Source organism: Pseudopodoces humilis, chromosome 13 (assembly GCF_049639895.1).
Source record: "Pseudopodoces humilis isolate 2021_Gansu_Grassland_sample_001 chromosome 13, ASM4963989v1, whole genome shotgun sequence".
Lineage (NCBI taxonomy): Eukaryota > Metazoa > Chordata > Aves > Passeriformes > Paridae > Pseudopodoces > Pseudopodoces humilis.
This window is the reverse complement of record NC_142212.1, coordinates 3,701,683-3,724,465: the sequence shown is the minus strand read 5'-3', so window position 1 is coordinate 3,724,465 and position 22,783 is coordinate 3,701,683. Positions and strand designations below refer to the sequence as shown.

Sequence of the window (22,783 nt, the reverse complement as noted above, 5' to 3'; positions counted from 1 at the left end):
AATTAAACAAAGCAACACCCCTTTCTTTTTGCTTGGCTCTTTAATTTGAACGTCAGCAGATGGGTATTTGTGATCCACAGGAGCCAAATATTGAATTTCTTGGTTTGCATTGTCTGCTGCTTCAGTAACAGCCTCAGGTATCGAAAGAGGAGTTGTCAGTGCAATGGCCAGGCTCTGGAGCTGGGTCCTCAGAGGGCTGGGAGCAGCTGAATTTGTCAGTTAATTCTCTTTATTACTACAGAAACCTCATGGCTGTGACTGTGCTGGTGAGAGTGGGTGTGAGAGGGAAATGGTGCAGGTGTCATGGTTGATGTCCACCTGCTCTTGGGAGGGACTGACTTTGACTTTCTCATGTGTTCTACACATTTAAACTGGAGTTTCTAAATCTGTATGGGGGAAAAAAACCCCAACTTCTCCCTTTTAATGACTTGTTATAAGTGCACGTGATGAACACTTAGAAATGATTTCCTATTTCTGGGAACTCTCCCTGGAATTCTCTAAGAATGTGAAATAGTTTGGATACAAGAGATGTACACACACTACAACCATTTTTCATTTGCTGTGGTGAAATGACCTTTCATTATGTAGCTTGTACCTTCAAAAAAAAAAACTGTGTTTTTTATAGTTTAAGTTCACTGAATATATTTTCTCTTCATCTATGGGCAGGAAGTTAGCTGTTAAACTAGCAGAAAGCATTTTCCCAGATACAATTCCACTAAACAAGACACCAGTCCTAAATCCTACTGAAAATCTGATTCTGAAATTCTTACCTGTACAACAGGTGCTGCTTCTGCTTTTCAGGCAAAGGTCAATAAATGAACCAACAAATAAATATTTTATAATATAAAATTTATAAATAACAGCTGCTGGGTGTTAAACTGTAAGGCATGTTTAGCATGAGCCCAGATTCCAGATTGGCATACAAGACCAACACAATGGAAGGAGAACTTTTAAGACCAGCTGAGTCCTAGGTAGTCTGAATTAGAAATTAAACAATCTTTACACAAAGTAAACCCACCTGTACTATTTGGAATATCCACTCATCTGTTTTATTCACAGAAGCGACCACAAAAACACTTCCCTGAAACTTTTAAGTGTGCAGCCTGTTTCTGTCAATGCTGAAAACAGGATATATTTCATCACCCAAGAATTCATCCTTGTCTAGACAAAAGATTTTAATACAGACTGTGTGAGATACGCTGTGATATCTGTTAGTTCCCATTTCTGTTCAAGCTACAGAGCATACAGGCACACCACTGAGTTTCAGAGAAACTCCTGTAATCCCAGCTTTACACTGATGGAAAGAGATTTCCACCTCTTTGGCAACTGCCTTCTGTGTGTAGTGTTATCCAGGTCGCTATTTATGATTTCCTTTATTTCCTTCAACTGCTGGTTTTTCAGCATTTTGGCTTTTTGAGGGTCTGCCAAGCCCAAACTGCCACTCACCAAGCTGGAGTTCAGTCCATGGAGCTGGAGAATCTGAAATATCCTGAGGCTTGGAGGACTGTCTTCCTCTCTATAAACACATTTTATGTTAATGTTTCCATGAGGGATGAGATTTAAGAGGTCTATATGCAGTTCCTTCATGAATCTTTTGAAGTGTTCATCCACATTGCAGAGAAAAAAAAAAAGGAGAAACAGAACATTTTCTGTTCTTCAGCAACTTCCAACATTTTTATTCCTTGCTCCACCGATTCTGGTAGAGAGTTGTACAACATGCCTTAGTACTGAAACAACTTCAAATCATCCTGACCTTACAAAATCACAATCTTTACTTAGATTTGGCATTCTTTGCAAATACTTGGTATATTACAGGAAAGTGCTAAAGAGACAGGTAGATACCTGTTCATTGTACCAATGAAAAGGCAAGAATGTGCTGCTGTAAATACTTTTCCAGTGAAGAAGCAGGAAATCGACTGTTTAGAGCAGTGTCCTTACACAGGATCCAGTGAGACACTGAAAGCTCCTTAGGAAACATTACAAGAGATGAATCAACAATCCTGACAGTGGAGAGGGGATTGCAGTGCTTTGCAAGCAGAGGAAACACAACAACAAAATCTGATTTTACAGCAGCTGTGAGCTCTCAAGAGTTGCTGTTGGGATAACGAGCAGTGAAGGATTTGGCCAGGAAGGCATTCTGCCAACCCTGCAGGAACCTGGGAGAAATGAACACCCAGGATTTTGTTTGTACAATTCCTAATTTGAGAAAAAAAAACCCACTTAAACTCAACCCTAAAAACCTGACTGGTCCCTAATGTGAATTGATCTTTGTGTGTAAGTTGACTTTGATTTTAAAATAATGAATTGGCTTATGTTTTCCAAGCTTAAGTCACAGATACAACACATATTGTGTTACAACAAACAACACAGAAATACTTTCAAAGGCATCTTTGGGATTAAAACTTTAGAAGTATTTTACAGGAATAACAAAAAAAAAAATAAATTACTTTTTCATTTTAAACAAACAGCTATTAAAATCCATAACCCAAACAACATGTAACATTGACACGAGATGAGATACATTACACTAAAGGCCAGTTAATTACCACAGTGGTATGAGGCTTCAAGTAAATTAGGAGGCACTTTTTGGCCAAGCAGTAGTCCCTGATTCAGTGGTAAAGTCCCAACTCACAGAAACACCTGAAATAAAACTGCTAAAGCTTTCTAAGACTCTAAATTCCTAAAAAAAAGAAAAGTGCAGATAGAAAGGCAGCAAAAAGCAGCAAAAGGCCCCAGAGGGCACCACCCAGGTCTGCTGCTTCCCTTCCAGGATTATGGAGCTCCAACACAGCCAGGGCTTCACACAGCAATAAGAGGAGCAATAAAACTCCAGGGACATGGGAAAACAGACACAAGGAAAGGCAGCAGCAGTTAGATCAGAGCAAGTCCAAAGTGGGACAGGCTGAACTCTGCTCTGATTGAAGGGAGCACTGAGTACTTGCAGAATGCCAGGCACTGAGACGTGGTGTGCTCTGTACCAGCCCATGTGGAATGGACTGAGTGACGCCAGCACCACAATCTGATATCCTCAACATCCCCAACACCTAAAAGCTAAATCTTCCAGCAAACAAAAGGAGGTACTTTTGTGGAGGGATTTAAGTACCAGTACATGAATAGGCTACTATGAAATATTGCTATTAAAGTCCCTAACATAACAAAGAGGAAGACAATAATGGGCAACTCAAGCCAGAAATTCCATATTTAGAAGCACTATAGAAAGCATTATTGATATTTAATGTACTTAAACACACTAATGTTCCTACATGTACTTCTAATGAGCATACTTAGTAGAAGACTGTATCAATTTAGAGGTTAAAAAAGTTTAAAGGCAGCAGTTTGTGGCACTCTTGTAAAGCACAATGTGTTTGGGGGAAGAAAAGCGCAGCACTGAGCGGTCCTTAAGAAATCATGTCACCTCAATTAGGTACAAAGTTCTCCAGCTGGAAGACCAGGTCTACAGCAGCATCCACATCTGGCACAATGTGGTCTGGTTCCACCAAGCCAGGGTCGAACCTGAAATCCCTGTGGCCGTGGAACACGGTCTCGGTTATGCTGTCCCTGGTGTGCAGGGGCACCTCGGTGTGGGGGTTGTACACCCCGGTACAAACCAGGACAGACCTGCAGTGGGCAGCAGCTGCAGATGCCAGCTCGTTCTCCCAGCTGAGGCCAATCTCACTGTCCTGGGAGAGCGTGGCAGGGCCTCTGCCTCCAGAAACCTTGGCCTGGAGGCGGGATTTGGAACCTGTCCTGGAGCTCTCCAGGTAGCGGTTGTACAGGTTAGCGCCGTACACATCCGTCATCAGATTGTCCCTGCAAACGAGAAATCCAGTCAGCACTGCGGCTTTAGCTGTCAAAAGTCACTCTTACAGTTTCCATTTAACAGTTCATTGTATACTTTACACAACTTTATGTGGAATCGGGCGGACAGGGAGAAATCCAACCCCGCAGCTGTTTTATTGTATCATTTTCATGAAGCATGACAGGATAAAAATGAATCACTCTCCATGTTGCAGATTGGGGCAAGGGGAGAGAAAATCAAGGCATGAGCAGCCCATGAATGAGCTTACTATATTTAAAAAAATCTTGGAGATTCTGGAACAGTCCTTAATACAATACAGCTTTATCTTCTTCTCTGAAAAGGATTCTATGATGTGGTAGCATATGACCAACCTAAATTACCTCAGAGATAAAGTCTAGCACTACAGTCTCTGTCCTTTGCTCAAAGGCAGTTGGTGTTACACCATTAAACCTAATAGAATCAACATCCAGACAAACCCTTTTTGTTAGATTTACACAGCCTATTACAGAAAATAAATAAATTAATAAAAAATCTGGAGAAATCTTAGTTGCATATAAAACTACCTTCTGAAGAAATTACACATAAAAAGAGCAAAGCATCATTAATTTTTAATATTAGAAACCTCATAAAAAATACACCGTAACACCAACGAAGTCAGATGGTCTTATAATGGTATGAGAAACAAGCTGGTGAGAGTTGTGTGTTTTTCTTGGCTGGCATTTACACATGTGAGTAATTTCCTGGTGCATTTGTCGGGCTCAGCTCCCCTTACCCCACAGCATAGAGGGTCTGGATGGGCTGCTCCCAGCTCCTCTGCAGGGCCTGCGCCCGGATCAGGTGCTCTGCATATTGGTATGTCAGCCTGCTGGGTTTGCCCATTAACACCTCGTACTTCAGCTCTTTGCCAGTGATCTTCTTGTAAATGTTTTCCAAACAAACCATGAATGTCCCGTGTCCAAACCTACATAGATATAAATCCAAACCATCAATGTTCCATCCCCAAACCTACACAGAAATAAACCCAAACCATGAATCTCCCGTGCCCAAACCTACACAGATACAAAACCAAATCATGAATGTTCCATGCCCAAACCTACACAGATATAAATCCTAAACATCAACGTTCCATCCCCAGACCTACAGATATAAATCCAAACCATCAATGTTCCATCCCCAAACCTACACAGAAATAAACCCAAACCATGAATCTCCCATGCCCAAGCCTACACAGATATAAAACCAAACCATGAATGTTCCATGTCAAAACCTACACAGATATAAAACCAAACCATGAATGTTCCATGTCAAAACCTACACAGATATAAAACCAAATAAAATTACATTAAGCACAGATTAAAAACATCAAACAAGGCTCTTTTTTATTTCATGATTTTTTAGGAATAAATCATGTCCTGTAACTATCAAATTCTCCTCAGCATGCAACATTTCTGCAGCTGGTTCACTGAAAATTAAGTGCTATTTAGCTGAACAACAGACACCACAATAAACCCACATTACTGGGATGGCACAACAGATTTATCTAATTTTAAAATTGCTCACTGGAGGTAGCCTGAAGCCATCACACATAAATCTTTTTCAATGTGCCAATTAGAGATGGCCTTTGCTTCCAAAGATAGAAATCCGAGCAGATCTTTGACCCAGGATTCAGGCAGCAATCAAGTCACAGTAACAAGTTTCTATTTCAAAATTACAGACTGAGGGGAAGGGAAGGGAAACAAACCTATTAAACAAGTACCTTCTATTGAAAGCAAAATAAAAACCACTCTAAGAGGTCCTGGCACCTTGTTCTGCGTGTTCTACTTGTTTTCTCTTGTGTTCCCTAAAGAGCTCACTGCATTGTTCCCAGCTCAGAACCACTCACTGCTTTCAACCAGCAGGGTCAGCTCTTTACCCTACCAGGAAAAGAGAAATACCAAAGAGGGACCTAATGAAATGAAACAATGGCCTTTATAATTTTTTTTTTCATTTTTGCCTTTGAACTGAGGCTCTGAGGCCCTCAGGAAAAAAACTTCTCTTTCTCTCCACTGTTTTGGGAGTGAGGAAACAAAAGGGGTTTTTTTTGAGCTTAAAAGCAGCTTTTCTCTTGAGTGACTGATTTCCTGGATGCAATAATGCAGCCAGCAACAAGGCAGCATTAGCTGAAAGTGCATTAGAGATGTTGCATTCAAAGCCAAGCCCTGCTGTGAAGCTCCATCAAGCATTCTGTATTCAAGCGTTGACTCTGAATCCTACTGGAAAAATGAGGAAGCTCCAAATAAATCCCAATTCTATGAATAAAGCACTTACCTTGGGGACTGTGCCTCAGCCACCCACATCAGGTCCATGTTACAGGCAAGCACGGGAATGTGAGGGTAGTTTTCCTGCTCATAGGGATTTCCAGGATAGCCACTTGTCAGCAAAACATCAATTATCAGCTGCAGGCTGGTTTCCCATCTCACTGGCTCCCCAAACAACACCACAGCTGTGAGAGCCACAGTTACAGAACAGGAATGGAATTGTTAGCACTGAGTCTCTGACACTGGGTCTAAAACTTGGCCTAAAGAGACTGAACAAGTAATTTAACACAACCAGGAACTGATCAAACAGCCACATTAATTTAAGGGCTTGATATATCACATGCCCATCCATTCAAAATCTCAGAAGTAACAAGACCCCACTGCAAACTCGACAGGTTTAGGAGTTTTATTTCACAGGTGAAGTTTCTCCAGAAATTACAATATTGACTTCTAAATTGTATTTCCAAGTCTTCCATAACTCACGAGTTCTCTGTTTACACACAGTACATGAATACACCACCTGTGATGTTGATTTGTTCATCTCAGAACAAAATTTGGATGCTGAGGTCTCCAGCAATAATCTGACATGGATTTTTTAAAATCCTAAGGTCCAATTTCTACTTTCCTGTAGTTCAGATGAGATGAAAGTGAACACAAGGCCCTTCTCATAGTACAGCTCCATCCTGACTACTGTAAGAACAAGACCAATTATTTCTGAATAATGAACATCAGTTAATTCCTCATTTATGAAAGGAGGGCAACAATAGCCTGTTAAAGGCAGATGAAAAGGAAAGGAGACCTCATATAGCCTTCAAACTTCAAAACCCAATGGCTGAAAGCTGCATGCACTAAAAAAAAGCTTTACAACACATGATGCTTTCAAATTAATGACAGGTGTCATTAACAAGGAAATTTTAGGATTGTCTCAGACAAATTTCTGAAGTGCCCAACAAATCTAAAAATAATTTCTGAAAATAAAATAAAATAAAAATATTTCATCTATTAATGGATAGATGCAAGTTAAATAAAGATAACTGACCCTCAATCTTGGGAAGCTCCACAGCAGAAGGAGACTGCAATAAGAAAAAAGTGAAAGTTTTTTTACAAGATTAAACATCTGTTTTAAACAGAATAAATTCAAGCACAGCTCCCACAGCTGCCCCCTGCCACTCTGCCAGGAAATGCACTCTATATTGATATATACCTGATGTCAGTTCACTCAGAAAATTGTGTTTCCACTCTGACACCTCTGACCCAGGGACAGCAGTGACTGTGCTGTACCTGCACCAGCCTCCTGCTTCTCCTGAGCTGTTTTAAGCAGCTTTTTAACTGGAGTTTTTTAACTCCAGTTCTTAAAATTACTTGTGTTGCAATTTTAGCTGTTTAAATTACCTGTTTAATTAGTTGTCTAAATTACTTGTATATAAAAGTATGGATGTTTATTTTTCTCCAGTAGTACCAAGACATTTGAAAAATAGTTTTTGAGATGTTTTTCTTTAACACTTCTGATAAAGAATGCACAGTATAACATGTAATATATTTGCTAAACAATTAAGAGTTTGTACTTCATTATTTACTCTCTGTGGTGAGAGTAAACACTTTAACAGGTTCTTGACCTTCCCCATCCACTTGGGTGAGGAGCCCAGCAAAAGGTGACACAGCTGAGGGATGGATTCTGTCAGCCATGGAGAATGTCCCTGTTCCAGGGGGGAAATCCTTTTTCTAGGCTGGCCCTGAACGTGAGCAGCACACCCAGCTGTTCACTTCTGCTTCAAACCCTGCACAGCTCAACTGGCACCACTGTACCTGCTGCAAACATTTAAATAGTGCTACAAACAGCAAAGGGAGATCTATGAGGGAAAATTATTTCTCTTCAAAGCACTCATTTACAATCAAAGCTACCTCATACCAACACAATAATATATTCAGGGAAAAGCTTATGTTATCTGCCATACTTTCTGAGGAAGCTAATCAGCTTTCCAGGACAGACCTTGCATTAGGTATCTGCATTAGATTGTGAGTTTTCCTGCAGCAGTAGGTTACAAAATCAAAGGCTGGGTTAAAGAATTACTACTGAGAGAAGAGTTGTTCTTGAGAATGCTTTGTTAATAAAACAAATAAGGAAGCAGAAAAGTAAAGTCAAAATACAGTGTAAGAACAGCAGCATTAGCTTGGTAGTTAAATATTGACCCCTGTTATAGGATGTCATGCAATGAGCAAACAGAGATGTTTAAAACAAAAATCTCCACTCACCAGGACATTGGGTCTTCTGTCATGGTCAACTGCGTCGAGGAGAGGGCGTTTCTCCCGCAGGGCGTCAATGGTGATGGGCTGGCAGAAACCAAGGCTGGGACACGGCAGCTAAGGACACACAACTGCTCACAGGAAAAGGTTTCCAAACTGCTGATTCCACTTAAACCATTTAAATGTACTCAACTGACAAATTACTTAGGAATGAAAGCAATGTCAAAGACAGACTTTTCCTTCTGTGAGACAGAAAGATGATCATCCCACTGCTGATAAACGAGAGACCAAAGTTCTTCTCTTTTGTTTTCAGTCTTCTCATCTACTTCTCTCTTAGCCAAGCCTAATGAATTTTGACCATTAATTGGAATGTTTCTTCAATACCTTTTTCTCAGTTTTGTACTTCAGAGCTTATGTTTAAAAGATGCATACACATTTTGCAACTCATGATTGACACCAACTTTAATGAAAATCCCACTAAAGGAAGAAGTGCAGAAGGGACTTAAAGGAAGCCTGAGCAAAGCTTATGCAAAAGTTAAGATTATTAAGTCACAGTTTGAAACTTTGATACCACCATGTTATCAATATAATTTAAGTTCTTTGGGCACTTAGTATAAAACCACATCCAAAACATAAATTTGGCACCATACTAGGAATTATCATTACTATTTATTACTGCATTTGAAGGTTTGAAATATTTGATTTTCACTTAAACCATGGGATCCCCTGAACCTGATTAAGGAAAACACTGTGACAGAAAGTTGTTGGTTTTTTTAACTCTTTTTTTTAAAGATACTCTTGAGCTATATCAAGAAGTGGTCCTTGTCCAGATACCAGAACACATTTTTCATGATAACGCTTGAACATCCGCAGAGGACTGTGTGACATCATCACTTGATCTTGTGAAATCTGTTTGGGATTTAAAAACAAAAGGAGTCTGCTGTTTTTCAGAGAAGTTGTTTATACATAGATTCAATTAACAGATGTGACAGATTCCAGGAATTACAAAACAACCAGCATTTTCTCCTTTCACAAATGATGTATTGATAATATGTCAGAAAAAAGTACCTTACTGACAAATTGTCATACATTCTCCTTTGAGCTCCCAGCTCTATTCAACATGAACAACCTTTCCTCTCCTAGTTTTATAAAACCACCAAATTCACTTGGAAATAAAAATTCCAATAAATTATTTGGAAATTGTTTTCCTTTAGAAAAGGAGAATCAGAAGGGGCCTGGTTCCAATCGTGGGTCCTTTGCTGGACTGCAGCTCTGATTTAATAGTGCCAGAAGATCACCTGATTTCAGTTTACATATCCCCACCCCTTTAACAGGACAGGGATTAACCAGTAAGATTGTTATCCTGGAAAGATGCTCCTGTGAGCACCTTTCCAATGAAATACCTTGAGCTTTACTATTGGAAAAATCAGTGCCTTTAGCAGTGGAAATTCCATTAGCTTTGGACAGCATTTTTTACTTTCAGCAAAGCATGTCAGGGGGCTTAAAGTGAAAAGCAGACCTGATTAACTGAGCAGCACTTAATGGAAGACAATACATCAGACACACTCAACATGATAATGAAATAAATGGGATTTAGGTGACTCACTGGAACCCCCAGCAGCTGAGACAACTGGTCAGCTTTCTTCTGGCGCAGGCAGTTCCCTGCGTTGGTGACAAAGACCACGGGCACCAGGAACTGTCCCTGAGAGTTGACCAGCTTTTGGAAGGCTGTTCTGGCAGCAGGAATGGGGGTCTTCCCTCGCACCAGCACCCCATCAATGTCAAAGAGAAATCCAAAGGACGGCAGCACGCTGAGCTGGAAGGAGGGATGAAATCAAACATTAGTTCTGCCTGTCCTTACACATACTTAATAGGGTTTACAGCAGCTGCAGCCCCCTGAGAACAGACACCTTCAGTGGGAGCAGGAGATCTATATGTTTATGTAGTAGAACTGTTCTGTTCTACAAGTTTGATTACAGCCAAGTGACTGCTGTGCTCCCACACACACCTTCAGTGCTGGTTTCACTTAGGGCAGACTAATTGGGAAAGTCAGCACTTACACACAGGTGCTGCTCGAGTCACTGAAGTGTATCTCCTTGCCCGTCTTTGAGGCAGTGAAGAGCTGAACTTGGTGAGCCCCAGAGAGGAAAGATGAGCTGGGTGATAAGGGCAAGGAGCAGAGACAGAGAGAGGACTGTTGAGCAATGAAGCTGTTACTGGATCAGGCTGGAAAAGTACGGAACAAAACCTATCATCTAAAGCTCATTTCTCTCCTGAGCCTAAAACAGAAACAGGAACCTTGGGATTTATGATCAGTGATGAAAAGGGACGGGTTAAGGGCCAAGGCTGAGCGTGATGGAGGGAGCAGGCACAGAAAGGTCTGCAGCCATGGGAGGTGGCTTTGCTAGCGGAGCTGTCTCAGGGCATGCACCCACAGCCACCTGTCTCCTATGCAGGAAGAGAAGGGCTCTTTGCCCACTCAAGCAGCACTTTTGTTCCACATCAATTATTCACCTGCCACACTTTCCCTGCAGCTGGGCACAGCACAGGGACAGGCAGTGCTGGGAATGAGGATGCAGCTCAAACGACAGGGAAAATCCACTCCCTTACACAGCCCGAGTTCATAACGTCAACACCGTAAATATATTGCATTACTGTTCATTTAAATTAGGCTGGGGTTTTGTTTTACATGCAAGAACTCCCCCTGAAGCCCTCTCATCTCTCCTCTGTAGAATCACCACCCTTTTGATTTGAAGAACAAAACTCCTGAAGTCCTTGTCTCCACACAGCCCACAATGATTTCAGGAAAGTTATGTCAGAAATAACCCAACTTGCTGCAGAGATGCTGCTAAAGGCTTGCTAATAAATGTAGAGCAGTCTTCCCAGGCTTTGTGAATGGGTACATGAAACTGCTGAAACTATAGTGGCAACAGAATAACTCTCTAGCATATGTGATTCTTTACGTTAATTTTGCGACATATACATAAGAGATGTAAAGATAACAGATTACAAATGGGAACTTTACAGTGAGTAACACTAACAGAAAAAAAAAGAAAGTATTACGTGGAAAAAAAGCAGTAAGGAAAGAACTGAACACATACATATGACGGATATAATGATAAATAGAGATAATGATGTGAACAGCTTTGTTTCCCTTTTGACCCGAAAGAAACTGTTGGTGGCAAGAGTGCGGTGCCGCACAACCAGAGGGACGCGCGGAGCCGGCAGCGGTCGGAACGGGTTTCCCTCGTTCGCTCTGTAAGAGCAGGAGCACATGCAGCCCCAGGACCGGAGTATCCGGGAAATCTGTCCCGGCGTCCCGGGGAAGCGAGGATACCGCCGGGCATCCCCGGCCAGGGCGAGTGGCCCGGCCGCGCTCCGCCGCGCCCCCACCCGTTTCGCTTTCGCTGCTCCCCGGCCCGCCCGCCCCGGCCCCGCTCACCGCGCTGTGCCCGCCCCGCTCGGCCGGGCGGCCGCAGCTCCCCCGGGCCGCCGGGAGCCGCCGGGCGGCCCCGAGCAGGGCGCGGAGCGGCGGCAGCGCCCGGCGCATGGCGAGCGCAGAGCGGCGGCGGGCGCCGCGTCACCCGCGGCACGGGCAAACGTCAGCCCCGGGCCGGGACAGCGCCCGCCGCTTCCCCGCGCCCCGAGAGCCTCCGAGCACGCTGCCACGGGCTCGGCCCCGCCGCGGCAGCGCCAAGAGCACTACAACATTCCGACCTAGGGGATAAGGCTTCTTAAATTTAACAAAAAAGCAGAAGAAACATTCTGTCTGATTGTGCCTGGCCAAGGGATGGAGGGACTGGAGCGTGTCTCTTGCGAGGAAAGGCTGAGGGAGCCGGGCACCGCCGGCCTGGGAGCGGAGCCAAGAGGATGGAGCAGGCTCTGCTCGGTGGTGCCAACCATTGGGACACGAGCAACGGGCAGGAACTGATGCCCGGGGGGGGCTTCTTCCCTGTGCAGTGACTGAGCGCTGGAACAGACTGTCCACAGAGGGTGTGCAGTTGTCTCGCTGGAGCTGCCCCAGACAGGAGCTGTCTGGACAAATCCTGTGCCCTGTGCTCTGGGATGGTCCTGCTGGAGCAAGGAGGCTGGACCAGATGCCCATCCCTTCCAACCTGACCCATTCTGTGATTCATTTTTTGGGAAAAAGCCTATCATGCAAAAACACCACCGTCCCTCAGCTTTGCATCCCTGCAGCTAGGCTTCAAAGTGAGACGAGCAGCACAAAATGTCATTAGTTAATGGATACTCTGCAAAGCTGTCTCTGTTTATCTTGCTCATCTGCTAATGAAGATTAGATAAATCCACTTATTTCCTAGTGCTGCCAACAAATATTCCTCACCACCCCTCTGACTGCAAGGAGAAACTGATCCTTCAGTGACTGCACTGTGATCTCCAGACACAGAACAAGGGAGGTGCCCTTCGATCTGCACCACTGACGTGGCTGGCATTAAATGAAACACACAAATACATTTCCAAGAGACAAAAGCAGGCCCAAATCCATGCAGCAGACAGAGCAATTAGCGAGTTTATCCCCTTGGTGCTCAAGCCAGGATCACACACAGAGCAGAACTCTGAAACAGACATGTAAGAATACATAAAGTAATTGTTTTATAACCTGGATGTGTTCAGGGCTGACACATTCCAGGGATGGTATGAGCCATAAGCCTGGCACCACACACACATCCCAGCACAGCTGCACACTCAGAGTTGAGGCAGAGCTCTGTTCTCCAGGACAAACAGATCAGTTTCCTGGCTGTGGCCACAGCAGCTTCCCCACCCTGACTCCACCAGCAATTCCAGAGCCTGGCAGGACACGGGCATTTTGCTATAGGCCACCGTGGCAAATAATTACTCTGCAATTTGTTCCCTCAGATGCAGCCAAGAGCACTCAGCTCAAAATGCTTCACAGTCAGAGCTACGGAGAGAGGATGTGGCACAGCAGGGCCAGGCAGCAGCCAGTTTGCCTTGCAGTTACACACTGCATTTTTGTGCATTTATTCCTTTTCTGTGTTGGTTGGCAGAGATCAGCCCTGTCCTAAAACTTGCCTTTTACATCATGATGTTGGTCGCATTCCTTTGAACGTTAATGTAATCACAATCCTATTGCTTTTTCTCATTCTTTCCATTTATTCTTCTTTTGTATTTCTGTTATCATCACTGTCCCTGATCTGCCTTTACCCTTGTGTCTTCTTTTATCTTACAGACAACCCTCAGACTGTATCAGGCCATAAAAATTAGCTGGTTTTTTTCCCCCCCTGGTTATCTCCAGCATATAGTTTAGCAAATCTACAGCAAATTATTACAAGCCATAAAGACATTGTTTGCTGCTTTCTTACAAAGCAGAGAAAGCTGCACTGCTGACAGGAAGAGAGAAGAATATGTTTGTGATGTTAGTTGTCTGCTTGCTACCAATAATTGAGCTTTTAATTTTTTCTGTTTTTTTTTTTTTAATGTTTTAATTTGGCAGCTATGCTTTCCACTTCTTCAATTCTATTTTTTTTTATTTGATTGCTTGCATCAAGTAACACAAAGCTTGTCTCTATAATTCAGAGCTTTGATTGTTCTGGAATGGATTATTCACAACAGATTGTAATAGATAAATACTGAGAGCATCCAGAAATGCTGAATGGTCCCAGACTTGGCTATTAAATACTCTGTTCCTTAGACAGAAATACTCCATGGCTGCAGATGTCCAGTTTCAAATGCCATTCATTCAGACCTGTACAACAGTATTAGTCATCCATAAGACTCTGACCAGGCTCTACCTTGCCTCTTGTCCCAGGATTCACAAGCCAAGAGCAGTAGGGGATGCAGAGCTTCAAATCCCTACAGGGATGTGTCTATGATGATCATCTATGATCCCAATCTTTGGCTGCCATTAGGGAATCATCACAATCTTTGAGCTAGAACAAAACAGACACCAGGTTGTAAATAAGTTTTAATAAAAACATTTGAACAAGGTATTGCAAAGTTTTTTACAGTAGCTGCTGGAATATCCAGCAATTCATCCAGGCACACTTACAAACCACAAAAAGGGTAACAGGTTTTAGACATCACATGTGTTTTAGAAAAAATCAAACCTCCTCCAAAGTCACTCATAAGATCTGCCTTCAAGCCACCTCTAGACAGGTTCCAGGTTATTCTGGTAAACTAAGCAGGTGTAATACTGTAAATTACTTCTCAGCTCGACAAAACCCAGCATGAGAGGATGTTCACACTTACAGTCAGGACAGAGCAGACAGGATGGCAGGAACACCATGGGTTTTTTTCCAGGACTGAGGAGCTCACTGGGAGTGGTTCTGGGAGAGGCCCCACTGCACAGACCCTTTCCCAAACTGAAACTACTGAAGACAGCTGTTAGATGCAGAGACAAGTTCACCAAGGTTTGACCTTTTCCAGCACTGGAGTAAAAGTCATCCTAGTGGAGAAACCAGAATGATGGTTCTCCTTCTGCACACCACACTGTAATTCCAGCAGTTTGCTCCACATCCAAAGGAACTTTCAGAGTTAAAACCCATTGCTACCAGAACTTAGGAACCTGTTGCTTTCAGAGGGATTACACACAGACCAGGACACTGGTGTGATGTTATAATCCTAGAAGTGTCTTTGCCTCCTCGCTCTGTGCCAGGAGGGTTTCACTGGCATACTTCTGGAGCAGCTCCATCTTCTTTCTTCGTACAAGAGCTTCCTCAATCTGCAGTGACAAAAACAGGGTGGATTCAGCTCAGCTGAGATGCTGAAACCTCAGATACTCAGCCATACCACAACACTTCCCAATTTATGGAATACTTAGGAAGGTTTTGGAAATTCTGAGATAAAAAGGGTTATAGCATTTGCAAGAGGATTAAACAGCTGCAGAGTCAAGTCACAGAAATCATAAATTTAGGGCACTTTTACTGATGTAAATTAAGTGTGTCTAGCAAAAGCCAGTGTGCATCTCTGCAGCTGAGTGCTGTTATGCCTTACCTCCTGTTGAGTTGGCACTGGAACATGCGCAATAAATTTCTGTTGGCCGTCTTCACCTTCTCTCTCCTTGGCACCTTCCTCATCAGACTAAAAAGTGAAAAAAGTCACATCAAGTTTATTTTCTGTAGAGGTCATACAAAACCCCCTTTTCACTTGCTTTGCCAGAAAGAACAAAGCATGGTCAACACTACAAACATAGGAATGAGTGTAGAGGACTGAGCACCAAAGGAACACAAGGTTCACATGCAAATCCTGCTCCTTGACATTTTCAGCATTACTGCTTCCGTTTCCAAGAGCAGTGAGAGCAGCACCAGCAAAGCCCTGCTGCATCATGATTCAAGTGTGAACAAGGCCCTGCACCCCTTGGGTTTTCACAGAGTGGCAGTGTGAAATTATCCTGTCCCCAAAGCTGCTTGTGCTGCTACTGAGGCAGGCTGTACTCAGGAGCCAGACTGAGCAGTGTTACCAACCCTCTACCTGACAAAAACAGTGTACTTGAATCACAGCAAGGTGCCTCTCACTCCAGTGAAAGGTCTGTCCTCACCTGCCAGCCTCCAGCACCCCCTAAACTTGGACCAAGAGCACTCTCCTATTCCTGATTCCTACTAAGCTGTGTAGGGGGTCAGGTGGGGAGAGGGGCAGGGCAGCAGCAGACAGGTCCTTGGCAGAGTAACAGCATGTCCAAGAAGGCAGCACAGAAGACAGATGGAAAGTCACATCACCTGAGCCATCCCCTACCTCTTCCTCATGGACAGCATAGATGTTCTCTTCCTCCTCCTCCTCACCTCTTGCAAGTCGTGCTTCTCTCTCCATCTTCCATTTTTCCACTGCTTCTGCTATAACTGGGGAGCAAAGGAAAATGGCAAGTGTGGCTGAGAGCCAGTCAGAGCAGCATGGTCTTATTGCCAGAGCTTTTACAATGGACTTAAAACTTCTAGACTAAATCCTCTACACCAGTAAGACACACATGTAGAATCTTGATGTAGGATGTAATAAAATGCATCAGTGCATGCTGATATACTGTCACAGTGTGGTACTTGCTAATGCCTTCATTTAGGTACATTTTAGACACTAAATGTCACAGATAAACACCAACCTACTTTCTGACCTGAGCAGCAGGGTCACATGAGCAGGCTAAGTGGCTCTTACACCTCTGTAGCCTGTCAGCAGCTACAGGGATGCTGATCACCGTGTGATTAATTAAACGTGACTATGCTCCTCACACTGACCACCCACCTAAGGCTCTTTCTCCATCTCAGAGGGCATTTCTCTTATTTTGTTGCACAATCCCAATTCTGTACCTTGCTGCCAGGTGGAAGCTGCCAGGCTGCTGCATCTCTATTACAGCACAGTGACAGTAAGAGCACTAAAACAAGTTTTAAGAAGCTTAATCAGTAACATGGCCAGTGCAGAAGACCCTACAGAGGTGCCAGATTAATGCATCTTGGCAGGAGGAAATGCCTACAGCAACAGGAGCCAGCAGGCATTCCCCAACCTCTCACAGATCACACATCAAAATTCTCTCCCTGAGAGAGCAAGACCTAACCACTTTCACATGGCTTGTGTGTGACTCCCTAACAGAAAAGGTACCCAAATTTAATTAGTTTTTTCAATACTTCATTTCAGAAAAGCTTTACTTAACAAGGTAAAAACTGCAAGGTCCCAGACAAGCAGGACGTGCAGGAAGGACCCTGAGTGGGAGCTGTTGTAACTCCCCACACGACTTCCCTTCCTGCACTATCCAGTGCCTGCAGCCAGCTCCCCTTCCCCCTTAGTTTGGGGCTCCAGGCTCTGCTGCAGGACACTGATAAGTGAAGATTTCCTTCAGCCTCCCTTCCTCCCTGCCCCACCATCCAATCAACAAGGCATGACCTTGAATTCTGTGAATGCCTCACCAATGGAGAAGGGATAACTGAGGATCAGCCAGTGCTCAGCAGAAGCATGAGAACTATTTAGGAAATTTAAAAGTGGTCTGTGCCCTCTTGATTTGAGCCACACAAATCCCAGAAAATGGCACACAGTGCTGAATTCTGAAGAGATTTTCAGGAATTAAGACCTGCCATCCTAGTGTCTTCACCAGGGAAGTCAGTAGAATAATGCTAGAAAACTATCTGAGCAAACACATGGATAAATATTTTATATTGTGAAGAACTAAGTTCCAAAGGAAAAAATATTCACAAAGTGTTAAAATTCCAAGAGAGATGACATGGCTAAATTAACACAGCCCACCCAGACTACAGAGTTTCCAGCAGGCCCCTCTAATCTGGCAGAAAAGTAACCAGCTATTTTTATGGATAAATAAATAATGAGGTGAGACAGGAAACAGATGGTAGGGTCAGTTTTCACAAGGGAGAGAGAGAGAGAACTGCTTGGGTTCCACCGATCTTGCTGCAACCTACTTTTCTACATCCTTAAGCAGGAAAAAGGAGTGGGGGAAGGAGCTTTTGCTTTGGTAGTGAATGACTTGCTAAAATATTGAATCATTTACAGTAGTAAAGATGAAAGCCAACTCTAAAGCACCTCCGCCCTGAAATGCCTTATTTGGATACCCATGTGACAAAGTCTGACAGCTAAGCACAAGACAAGGCCCGCAGCAGGGGGGACAAGATGCCTTAACTTCAGAGTCCACCATCACCCCTTCCTGGGCTGCCCTGTGCAGGTTTGTAATCTCACACACCTTTCTTCTCATGTTCCTGCTCCAGGGGCTCCAGAATCCCATCATCTTCATCCCTGTAGCCGTAGTACTCGGCATCGATGTCCTTCATGAGCTCAGCCCGAGTCTTCCGTGGGGGTGGCAGGGCTGCAAGAATACCACTGTCACCCACCAGGGCACCTCCGTCACCTGCTGAGTGGCCCCAGCTTGTCCCCAACCTCACAGCACCCACAGCTGCCTTGTGCCAGCCAATACCCAGCATGATGGAGCTGCTGCCAGCACTGGGAGCACTGGTGTCACCCTCTGGTCTGCACAAATCAGTTCCAGTACAGAGCCAAGGCTTCTCTCACATCCTGGAGTACTTCCCATAATTGTCATTATTCCCATCAATTCCCATAAATGTCAGGCCCAAGCAATTCTCACTCATTCCATGACAAAGTTTCATCCCCTTACATCCAGTTTTTCATTATGAAAACTCATTCTTGCTTCTAAAATTATGTTCAACCCAACTTTCCTTTTTTCTTCATTTTATTCTAGCCATGAACTCTGAATACTATTTAGAACTTCTCAATGAAGTTTGCCTGTTATGTTTCTATAGGATATCAGTCTTTACCATTTGGAATTCCTGGTAGAAACCAGTTTATTCCTTTTTATATTTCCTTAATTGCAAACAGCCAAAGGTGCTCCTGGCATTTAATTAATTACCTGTGCTCAGTGTTCCACTGAGACATTCAGAAATGCTGTTACCAGCACTCCCCACAAACTACAGCAGCATTTTACTCAAGATATTCTACTACACAGATTCATGTCTGAGAAGAGCTGCTCTTTACTTACGTTCCTTTTCAAAAAGTTCTCTAACTCCTGGCAAATCCTTTGCAGCTCCAAAGTATTTGTAGCCTCTGTTTCCTGGAACTTCTTTCCCTTCATGATCTAACATTTTTGGGCCAATCCTCTAAAAGATAAACAGAGTTCACAGTTTAAAACTTTCTTGTAACACATTTAGAAACATTTTAGGGGCTGCATAAAATTAACACTGGCCAAGCCATTGATGGGTAACTAAATGTTACATATTTTTCTCAGCAGTCACTTCACTTCTAAGCAGAACAACCTTGTAGTACAACACATTCCACACTTACAGCATAATCAGGACCTCCCAGCTCCTTTATTCTGTACTCCCAGTGTCCTTTCTCCCTCAAAAGTTTGTTTATTTCATCGTTCAGGTCCCGAATTCTGAATTCACCCAATCCAGCTGTTATAGAGGAAAAAAAACCAATAAATCAGGCAGCTCACAGAAACAGCACAGGAATTTCAGAATTTATGCAATAGAAACAGAATAGTTCACATGAAATGGGATTTTTACTGTAACTGCTTATGATTGGATATTCAAAAAAATAAAACACAGTTAGAAAAATCTTACCGTTTTGGATCTGTGCCACTTTCTTGGAAATCTCCCCAATGATCTAGTCAAATAAGAACACAGAAATTCACTTCTAGATCAATGGAAGGAACAGAGAAGACAGAGCCAGATGGTCTGAGAAGTGCATGGCAATAGGACAAGTAGCAATAAAACACAAGTTGAAACTGGAGAAATTCTGATTAAATTCAAGGGGAGAGAAATCATCAGGAAGATAATCAAACACTGGAACAGCAGCCCCAAAAACCTGGAATCTAAATCCTTGAAGATGTTAAAGACTCAGCTGGACATGGCCCTGGGGCAACCTGACATGGTAGGAGCTACTTTGAAGACTGAGCTTATCTGAGAAAATGTTCTGTGATTTAACTGTCAGGGACTGACAAGTGTGGAAAACCATTGTAAGCAGGCTGTCTAAACAGGAAGTGTAAAGTTCTGCCTCCTACAGAATTAGAAAATCCACAGGTTGACATTACCTGTCTCCTCCATTTCTCAGCTTTGGGCAGCTCATTACACTCTGATGCAAGAAAAGGCCTTCGCTCCTGTCAGACAGAAAACCACACACATGAAATTCAGCTGAGCACTGGCACACAGCATTTCACACAGGCTTTACTGCTCCATTAATGCCAAATTATGCTACCAAGCTCCAGGGCCTTCTGCTCTCATGGATTTTTAGTTAGTGGAGAACAATAATGATTTACAGCCCTGACAGATTAAACTATCACAGACTATAAAAACCTATTTAAATCCACTTTATCCAAACAAAAATCTCTCACCTGTTTTTTTCAAAACACCCCATAATCCTGTCCAATACAACAAACGTTCCATTCAGGACAGTTTCACCATTTTCAGCATACACCACCTCCTTAAGGTTAAGCTTTTCTCAATTGCTACTACTAAATGATTAAATTTTTTTCTATACAGAGTACCTTCTTCTCAGCCTTTTCCACATTCCATTGGCTTGCTTATACAACCTAATGCATCATCTTGCTTCTAGAGTTTTGTGTGCAGTTATTTTGTCCCTTTCCTCAGCTTTACCTTTTATTAAAATGCTCTACCTTTTTACTAAAACCTCCACTTTTTATTAAAAGATATTAAACCCCTTTCCTCTGCGTAATATGCAGCATGAAACAGAAAAATAAAAAAGGTTTGGAGAAACTATAGTGAAGAATTTTCCTGGCTATGAGTGTGAAATACAGTCAGCTGAAGTATTTTCCTTCTAACTGGAGTCAAGCACAGGATACCTGGGCTCTGAACAAGGCCTGCCTTCCTCCCTGACTTGAGCTACCAAACCTCCAGGGCTTTTACAGCTCACCTTGACTTTTCCTTCCTCAAGCTGGGCTTGCCGGAATCTTGCCAAGGCCGTCCTAAAGAGAAGAAAACACATTCACTTTTGCAAATCCACGTTCCAACAGGAACAAGTTTTGCTCTGGATGTCTATTATGGACTTAATTACAGTCTGTGGAAAACAAAGGCCTGAACACATTCACTGACCACCTCCCAGCTCTTACAGCTAATGACTTCTCAACACTAGAAATCCTCACTGGCTCATTCCTCAAGCAATGCTGACTGATTCCTCCTATCTGGCCTGGCTTCTCTGTTCCCAAAATGGGAACTGCCTAAAACCACAAAGGGTCCTTTACAACACATTTCTGTGCACTTATCCCCGAGCCTGCAGGGGGACAGGTACAGTGCTGCAGGGCCTCTCCTGCACAGAACCACCCAGCACAGCTACAGGAGCTGCACAGCACCAGGTACGTGTGTGCAGGTGCCCTCCAATTCCCATGGCCTCTGGGCTCTGTACAACTGAGTACCCAGAAGCATCATTAAACTGTTGGTGCTTTAAAAGAGGCTGCACAGTGAGTTCTATGGGATAGCCAGGCACAGCCAGCAGGCATGGATGTGTGAGATGAGGTACAGTCAGTGCCAGCGGCCACAGATGTGTCAGACCAGGTCTGGCCGCAGCCTCAGCCGAGGTGACCCAGGACTCGAGCGATGCCCACGCTGCAGTGTCCCCACCACACTCACATGGCCTTCTCCGCGTTGCGAGCCTGCAAGACACAAACACAGCGGCCTTGGTCACTGCCAGCCCCGCCATGCTCCCGCTTCCAGCGGTCCCAGCCTGCGATCCCCTCCGAGCCCCTTGCTGGGCAGTGGCACCAGGGGACAACCAGTGCCGAGCGGCCCCTCAGCCCCTCGCTCACCATGGTCCCTCCGTGCCCCTCAGCCCCTCGCTCACCATGGTCCCTCCGTGCTCCTCAGCCCCTCATCCCCGCACTCACCATGGTCCCTCTGTGCCCCTCAGCCCCTCATCCCCGCACTCACCATGGTCCCGCCATGCCCCTCAGCCCCTCGCTCACCATGGTCCCTCCGTGCCCCTCAGCCCCTCGCTCACCATGGTCCCTCCGTGCTCCTCAGCCCCGCACTCACCATGGTCCCTCCGTGCTCCTCAGCCCCTCATCCCCGCACTCACCATGGTCCCTCCGTGCCCCTCAGCCCCTCATCCCCGCACTCACCATGGTCCCTCCGTGCCCCTCAGCCCCTCAGCTCCGGCCTCTCCGAATGTGCCGCTCCCGCAGCCGCTCCACGCCCCGGAAGTGAACCCGGCTCTGCCCCCAGTGCGCCTGCGCGCCCCGCTGGCGCAGGATGCGGTGACGCCGCGCATGCGCTCCTTGGGCCGGAGGGGAGCATGGAGGGGTTTGGGTTGGGAGGGAGCTCGGGGACCCTGCAGTGCCACCCCTGCCATGGCAGCGACACCTCCCGCTGTCCCTGGCTGCTCCCGGTCCCGTCCAACGTGGCCTGCGGCACTGCCAGGGATCCACGGGCAGCCACAGCTCCTCTGGGCACCTGTGCCAGGGCCTGGCCACCCTCACAAGCAAAGGAGCTCCTTCGCATGCCTGATCTAAATTTCCTTTCAGTTTGTACCCATTCCCCCTTGTCCTGTCACTCAGTTCCCGATGAACAGTCCTCTGTAACCATTTAATGAGTCTGCCATATGGAACGAGGAGATGCCTCCATATTAGTGAAAAAGATCAACATGAAACATACAAAAAGTTGGTTTTTTCTCTGTCCCACAATGTTTGAAATACTTCTTGCTTGTCCTCCTGCTCCTTTGGGAAAAACTGACTTTGAACAGCAGCACCAATGTTCTCACAGAAAGATGACCAAGGAGGAGACATCTCCTTTTGAATTTTCTCCTTCTGGAGCCTTAAACCAGGTTTATGGTCCTCAGCTATTTAATCTTTTCTTTGTATAAAAATACAGATTTTTAGAGGAAAACCCCACTTCGTAGCTGTCAAGTATTTAAGTCCAAAAGACTTCCAGGTCTTTGTAATCAGAGATGCAAGCTTTACTGCTGTTTAACTAAGATAATTGTGTGCAAAGACTTAATTTGTCCCAGCCTACCAGGC

The 22,783-nt window shown here is 44.4% G+C and overlaps 2 protein-coding genes across 4 annotated transcripts; both read right to left on the bottom strand.

The window, feature by feature from the left end:
- Nucleotides 1-890: 890 nt before the first annotated feature.
- LOC102107082 (haloacid dehalogenase-like hydrolase domain-containing 5) lies at nt 891-10,509 on the bottom strand. 3 transcript variants are annotated; one of them, XM_088062076.1, is made up of 9 exons: nt 10,401-10,509; nt 9,947-10,156; nt 9,137-9,249; nt 8,350-8,443; nt 7,136-7,169; nt 6,107-6,281; nt 4,572-4,760; nt 3,619-3,810; nt 891-3,522 (listed from the first exon to the last, which is right to left on the bottom strand). In XM_088062076.1, the coding sequence occupies exons 3-9, from the start codon at nt 9,229-9,231 to the stop codon at nt 3,417-3,419; spliced, it is 885 nt and encodes a 294-aa protein (XP_087918202.1). In that variant the 5' UTR covers nt 9,232-9,249; nt 9,947-10,156; nt 10,401-10,509; the 3' UTR covers nt 891-3,416. The 3 variants fall into 3 exon arrangements, with proteins under 3 accessions (XP_087918202.1, XP_087918200.1, XP_087918201.1); XM_088062074.1 differs by having other exon boundaries at nt 891-3,810; XM_088062075.1 differs by lacking the exons at nt 9,947-10,156; nt 10,401-10,509 and adding an exon at nt 9,409-9,539 and having other exon boundaries at nt 891-3,810.
- Nucleotides 10,510-14,266: 3,757 nt separating this feature from the next.
- Nucleotides 14,267-21,600, bottom strand: ISY1 (ISY1 spliceosome associated protein). Its single transcript, XM_005531827.3, has 11 exons — nt 21,578-21,600; nt 21,402-21,424; nt 20,689-20,740; nt 19,850-19,915; nt 19,380-19,422; nt 19,099-19,211; nt 18,797-18,914; nt 17,987-18,109; nt 16,048-16,151; nt 15,310-15,396; nt 14,267-15,037 (listed from the first exon to the last, which is right to left on the bottom strand). Exons 1-11 carry the CDS (start codon nt 21,578-21,580, stop codon nt 14,930-14,932), a joined length of 840 nt encoding a protein of 279 aa, XP_005531884.2. The 5' UTR covers nt 21,581-21,600; the 3' UTR covers nt 14,267-14,929.
- Between the last annotated feature and the right edge of the window lie 1,183 nt (nt 21,601-22,783).